At 43.1% G+C, this 7,019-nt stretch overlaps 1 protein-coding gene across 7 annotated transcripts in view; it reads right to left on the reverse strand.

The window, feature by feature from the left end:
• tjap1 (tight junction associated protein 1 (peripheral)) overlaps window positions 1-7,019 on the reverse strand; it is a 74,468-nt gene that overhangs the window by 15,750 nt on the left and 51,699 nt on the right. For all 7 annotated transcript variants that reach the window (XM_043687366.1, XM_043687368.1, XM_043687365.1 and 4 more), the window contains one exon: window positions 3,836-3,997. In XM_043687366.1, coding sequence (XP_043543301.1) covers window positions 3,836-3,997 — 162 coding nt within the window. The remainder of the gene's footprint in view (window positions 1-3,835; window positions 3,998-7,019) is intronic.

The raw sequence follows: 7,019 nt of genomic DNA on the forward strand, positions 1-7,019 counted from the left end.
AATTTTGGTGTCATCTGCAAACTTACTAACAGTACCTCTTATGCTCACATCCAAATCATTTATATAAATGAAGAAAAGTAGTGGACCCAGCACCGATTCTTGTGGCACTCCACTGATCACAGGCCTCCAGTCTGAAAAACAACCCTCCACCACCACCCTCTGTCATCTATCTTTGAGCCAGTTCTGTATCCAAAAGGCTAGTTCTCCCTGTATTCTGTGAGATCTAACCTTGCTAATCAGTCTCCCATGGGGAACCTTGTCGAACGCCTTACTGAAGTCCATATAGATCACATCAACCTCTCTGCCCTCATCAATCCTCTGTTATTTCTTCAAAAAAAACTCAATCAAGTTTGCGAGACATGATTTCCCATGCACAAAGCCATGTTGATTATGCCTAATCAGTCCTTGTCTTTCCAAATACATGTACTTCCTGTCCCTCAGGATTCCCTCCAACAACTTGCCCACCACCGACTTCAGGCTCACCGGTCTGTAGTTCCCTGGCTTGTCCTTATCACCCTTCTTAAACAGTGGCACCACGTTAGCCAACCTCCAGTCTTCCGGCACCTCACCTGTAACTATCGATGATACAAATATCTCAGCAAGAGGCCCAACAATCACTTCCCTAGCTTCCAACAGAGTTCTAGGGTACACCAGATCAGGTCCTGGGGATTTATCCACTTTTATGCATTTCAAGACATCCAGCACTTCCTCCTCTGTAATCTGGACATTTTTCAAGATGTCACCATCTATTTCCCTGCATTCTGTGTCTTTCAAGTCCTTCTCCACATTAAATACTGATGCAAAATACTCATTTAGTATCTCCCCCATTTTCTGTGGCTCCACACAAAGGCCGCTTTGCTGATCTTTGAGGGGCCCTATTCTTTCCCTAGTTACCCTTTTGTCCTTAATATATTTGTAAAAATCCTTTGGATTCTCCTTAATTCTATTTGCCAAAGCTATCTCATGACCCCTTTTTGCCCTCCTGATTTCCCTCTTCAGTATACTCCTACTTCCTTTACACTCCTCTAAGGATTCACTCGATCTATCCTGTCTATACCTGACATATGCTTCCTTCTTTTTCTTAACCAAACCCTCAATTTCTTTAGTCATCCAGCATTTTCTATACCTACCAGCCTTCCCTTGCACCCTAATAGGAATATACTGTCTCTGGATTCTTGTTATCTCATTTCTAAAGGCTTCCCATTTTCTATCCGTCCCTTTACCTGCGAACATCTGCCCCCACTCAGCTTTTGAAAGGCCCCAAAGTGCTCCCCCACTGACACCTCAGTCACCTGCCCTGCCTTATTTCCCAGTTGTCTTGTACACACTGAACAAATTCCTCTCCATCTAAACCCTTAACTCTATGGCAGTCCCAGTCTATGTTTGTACCTCAGACTAGAGAGTCCCCTAAGACAATCGGTCACTTGGCACCCAACGTACCTCTCATTACATTATAGCCAGTCTGAATACCAGAAACTTGGCTGTTTGTGCTATGTTCCCTTGAGAATCCATCACCCCCTACATTCTCCAAAACAGCATACTTGTTTGAAATGGGTATAGCCACAGAAGACTCCTGCACTACCTTACCTTTCTCTATGTGACTGTATCTGAGACATCCCCCCTTCCCCTTTCCTATAACTGCCATCCATTACATCCCCATGCTCTTGTAAATTCCTTTAACTGCCTCACCAACCGATCCATTCGATCTGATAGGATTCGCAACCAATGGCATTTTTTGCAGTTATAATCCTCAGTAACCCGTAGACTCTCGCTAAACTCCCACATCCGACAAGAAGAGCATATCACTTGACTAAGGGCCATTAGTGGGCGGCACGGTGGCTCAGTGGTTAGCACTGCTGCCTCACAGCGCCTGAGACCCGGGTTCAATTCCCGCCTCAGGCGACTGACTGTGTGGAGTTTGCACGTTCTCCCCGTGTCTGTGTGGGTTTCCTCCGGGTGCTCCGGTTTCCTCCCACAGTCCAAAGATGTGCAGGGTCAGGTGAATTGGCCATGCTAAATTGCCCGTAGTGTTAGGTAAGGGGTATGGGTGGGTTCGCTTCGGCGGGTCGGTGTGGACTTGTTGGGCCGAAGGGCCTGTTTCCACACTGTAATGTAATCTAATCTAATCGTAATCTAATCTAATTTTTGCTTCTTTCAATCTACAGACCCAGAAAATAGCACTGTCTTATTCCTCTGCAAAATATTGCTCTGGGTTAAATGAATACTTATTGCTTATATTTTAAGTTTAATCAAGAGTCATATCTCAATAAAACATATAATCAAGAAAGAACCCACTCTACTCACTACTGCAAACTTACTGTAAGGCCACGCTTAAATATTCACTTATCTGTTTCTGTGCTGTGACCTCTCCCAAACTGGTTCCTCCAAGATTAGTTGTGAATTTCACTGCTTGTTAATTTTCCCAGGTGCACTCCGATGTCCAGCGATACATGAATTCAAACAGCAAAGGCATTAACTGCGCAGGTTCACTGCCCTGACAGTGTCTTTCGCATTCTCTCTCTCCTGCACTGACCTCACCATGTGCTTCCTTTGTCTGCTCTTCTCCCTTTTAAAACTGCTGTTGTTTTGACTTTTTTTTCTCTACAAAGTTCCAAAACAATGCAACAGCAAATAAAACAGTAATTGCTGCTCCTGGAAATCGAGGAAATCACCTCCAGCACCTAAAATACCTCAAAAAAGGTACAGCTGTTACAGCCAGAAAATTTTCCCGTCCTCCATGTTCGATTACCCAGAATCCTTGGAACGTGGAGAAAAAAAAAATCAAAATCACAGCACTTTTAAAAGATAAAGGCAGCGAGCACCTGGTCTGTCAGGGAGAGAGAGAAAGAAACCCACACTGCTAACTGACACAGCAGTGAATCAATTCGCAGTTACTGCCTTTGCTGTTTGAATTCATTATCGCCGAACATCGGAGTGTGTTTCGGAAAACTGAACAAACAGCAAAATTCCCAACTGATCTTGGAGGAACCTGTCTGGGAGAGGTCACAGCACAGAAACAGATAAGTAAATAGTTTTAAGTGTAGCCTTGCTGTAAGGCTACAACAGCGAGTAGAGTGGGTTCTTTCTTGATTATATTTTTTATTGGGATCTGTCTCTTGATTAAATTTTAAAAATATAAGCCATCAAAATGAGGTTAGCCTGGAGCAGTGTTTTGTAGAGCAATAAGATGGTGCTATTTTCCGGGTCTGTAGATTGGAAGGAGCAAGATGGCCTTTAGTAGCGTGATATGCTCTTCTCGTCGACGTGAGAGTTTCGGGAGAGTTTAAGGGTTACTGAAGGTTATATCTCCAATAAATGTAGTTGGTTGTGAATCCTATCATATCGAATGGATCGGCAGTTCGAGGCAATGAGGAATTTACAAGAGCTGAGGAATTTACATGTGATGGATGGCAGTTATAGGCAGGGAGAAAAGGTAATTAGATTTTTTTAGTGGAGTTACTTTAACAAGATCAGGCTGGTTACACAGACGATCCAATTTGTTGGTAATTAAAGGGATGTTTGCAGCAGCTTCACTCAATATGTTTTGCATTGCATTTTTGTCGTCCTGTATTATAACACCCACCTGCAATCTTGTTGAGACTTAATCCTCAGACATACTGTTTCAAATGGAAAACATCTACCTTTTACTACTCTCAGCTCTGCAGTACTCATTCACACCCCTTAACCTAACATAAAAAAACAACACATTGTTCAACAGCAGAAGTCTGAACAACAAACAATCACACTGACATTGCTCATGGTGTGGATTTGATCCGAGATACGTACAGAGCAGTGAGTGAAAAGTTATACAAAGACATTGGGTGAAGCTGCTGACCTGCGGAACTTGTCCTTCAGTTTGTCCATCTCTTCTCTGGCATGGCTCAGCTCTGCTTCAAGGTAATGGCGACTTGATTCAAAATCCCTTTCCATTATCTCCAATTGGTTTGTGCTGACAGTCAGCTTCTCACGCAGATCCTGATTCTGCTGCTGTAATTGTCTGTTTTTAAACAAAGATTAAAGAGCATTCAAGGGATGTACTTGAAAATATTGACTTAAGAGGCACTGCTTCTCAGAATAACAGCAGAACACTATTCATTTGGGGGGAGAGCAAGCAAGCAAGTGAGCAGTTCAATGGACATGGCATGAAGGGAACTTGGCCAACCTGAAATATGGTGCAGACTCAAAGGTAAGTAATCAGAGGCAAGCTTGGGATTTTTCTGAGGATGAAAATGGGATGGGGAAAGAAGGTTACAGGCATTGACCAAGGCCTCTGTGAACTGCAAGTTGCACATATACACATTGAAACAAACCAAATTCACTACTACTTTGTAGACGCTGCATTGATTACTGGAGATCATTATTCAAATTCCACATACAGCACAAAAACAGACCCCTCAGTGCACACTGACCATGTTCCCAAACTAAACTAGTCCTAACTGCCTGTGCGTGGTCCATATCCCTCCCAACCTTTCCTATTCATGAACTTAGCCAAATGTCTTTTAAACATTGTAACTTTCCCTGCATCCTCCAATTCCTCTGACAGTTCAGTCCACACACTAATCAAAAAATGTTGACCTTCATGTCCTTTATAAAGCTTTCTCCTCTCACCTTAAAAGAAAAATTCCCCTCGTTTTGAACTCTCCTACCTTACAGGAAACATCTTTGTTATTCACCCTGGGTAATCCAAGATGGAGGACGGCAAGAATTTCTGGCTGTAACAGCTGCTCCTTTTTTTTGAGGTATTTTAGGTGTTGGAGGTGATTTCCTCGAATCGAAGGAGCAGCAATTACTGTTTTATTTGCTGTTGCATTGTTTTGGAACTTTGGAAAAAAAAAGTCAAAACAACAGCAGTTTTAAAAGGGAGAAGAGCAGACAAAGGAAGCACATGGTGAGGTCAGTGCAGGAGAGAGAGAGAGAGAGAGAGAGAGAGAGAGAGAAAAAGAACTTGCACAGTTACTGCCTTTGCTGTTTGAATTCGTGTATCGCTGGACATCGGAGTGCATCTGGGAAAATTAACTAACAGTGAAATTCACAACTAATCTTGGAGGAACTGTTGGACGAAGTTCACAGCACAGAATCAGATAAGCTAATCGTTGTTTTTAAGTGTAGCCTACAGAGAATCTGCAGTAGGGAGTAGAGTAGGTTCTTTCTTCAGGATATGTTTTTGGAGAAATGTCTCTTGATTAAACTTAAAATATATGTCATAACTATTCATTTAACCTGGGGCAGTGTTTTGTAGAGGAATAAGACGGTGTTATTTTCTGGGTCTGTAGATTGTGAAGGAGCAAAAATGGCCTTTAGTACAGTGGTATGTACTTCATGTCAGATGTGGGAGTTTAAAGAGAGTTTACTGCGGATTATATTTGTCATAAATGCTGCTGGCTGCGAATCTTATCAGATCAAATGGATCGGTTCGAGAGACAGTTAGAAGCGATGAGGAATTTGCAACAGCAACAGTATGTGATGGATGGCAGTTATAGGAAGGGGGAAAGTCTCAGATAGAGTCATATAGAAAGGTTAACTCCAGGAAGGGTAAGACGGGTAGGCAGCTGGTGCAGGAGTCTTTTGTGGATATACCCATTTCAAACAGGTATGTTGTTTTGGAAAATGTAGGGGTGATGGATTCTCAGGGGAATGTAGCACAAACAGCCAAGTTTCTGGTATTGAGACTGGCTCGAATGCAACGAGGAGTACGTCGGGTTCCAAGAGACCAATTGTCTTAGGGGATTCTCTAGTCCAAGGTACAGACAGACGTTTCTGTGGCCAGCAGCGAAAAAGCAGAATGGTGTGTTGTTTCCCTGGTGCCAGGATCAAGGATGTCTCAGAGACGGTGCTGAATGTTCTCACGGGGGAGAGGGGCCAGCAAGAGGTCATTGTCTACTTTGGAACCAACGACATAGGAAGGGTAAAAGTTGGGATTCTGAAGGGAGTTAGGTAGAAATTTAAAAAGGAGGTCCTCCAGAGGAGTAATATTTGGATTACTCCCAGTGCTATGAGCTAGTGAGAGCAGAAATAGGAGGATAGAGCAGATGAATGCATGGCTGAGGAGCTGGTGTATGGGAGAAGGATTCATATTTTTGCATCATTAGAAGCTGTTTTGGGGTAGAGGTGACCTGTACAAGAAGGACGGATTGCACCTAAATCGGAAGAGGACTAATATACTGGCTGGGAGGTTTGCTAGAGCTGCTTGGGAGGATTTAAACTAGTAAGGTGGGGTGGGTGGGACCCAGGGAGATAGTGAGGAAAGAGATTGATCTGAGACGTGTACAGTTGAGAACAGAAGTGAGTCAAACAGTCAGGGCAGGCAGGGATAAGGTAGGACTAATAAATTAAACTGCATTTATTTCAATGCAAGGGGCCTAGCAGGGAAGGCAGATGAACTCATGGCATGGTTAGGAACATGGGACTGGGATATCATAGCAATTACAGAAACATGGCTGAGGGGTGGATAGGACTGGCAGCTTATTGTTCCAGGATACAAATGCTACAGGAAGGACAGAAAGGGAGGCAAGAGGGGAGGGGGAGTGGCATTTTTGATAAGGGATAGCATTACAACTGTGCTGAGGGAGGATTTTCCTAGAAATCCAGGGAAGTTATTTGGGTGGAACTGAGAAGTAAGAAAGAGATGATCACCTTATTGTGATTATATTATAGACCCCCTAATAGTCAGAGGAAATTTGAGAAACAAACTTGTAAGGAGATCTCAACTATCTGTAAGAATAATAGGGTGGTTATGGGAGGGGATTTTAACTTTCCAAACATAGACTGGGACTGCCATAGTGTTAAGGGTTTAGATGGAGAGGGATTTGTTAAGTTTGTACAAGACAATTTTCTGATTCAGTATGTGGATGTACCCACGCGAGAAGATGCCAAACTTGACTTACTCTTGGGAAATAAGACAGGGCAGGTGACTGAGGTGTCAGTGGGGGAGCACTTTGGGGCCAGTGACCATAATTCTATTAGATTTAAAATAGTGATGAAAAGGATAGACCAGATCTAAAAGTTGAAGTTCTAAATTG

This window comes from Chiloscyllium plagiosum, chromosome 3 (genome assembly GCF_004010195.1).
Source record: "Chiloscyllium plagiosum isolate BGI_BamShark_2017 chromosome 3, ASM401019v2, whole genome shotgun sequence".
Lineage (NCBI taxonomy): Eukaryota > Metazoa > Chordata > Chondrichthyes > Orectolobiformes > Hemiscylliidae > Chiloscyllium > Chiloscyllium plagiosum.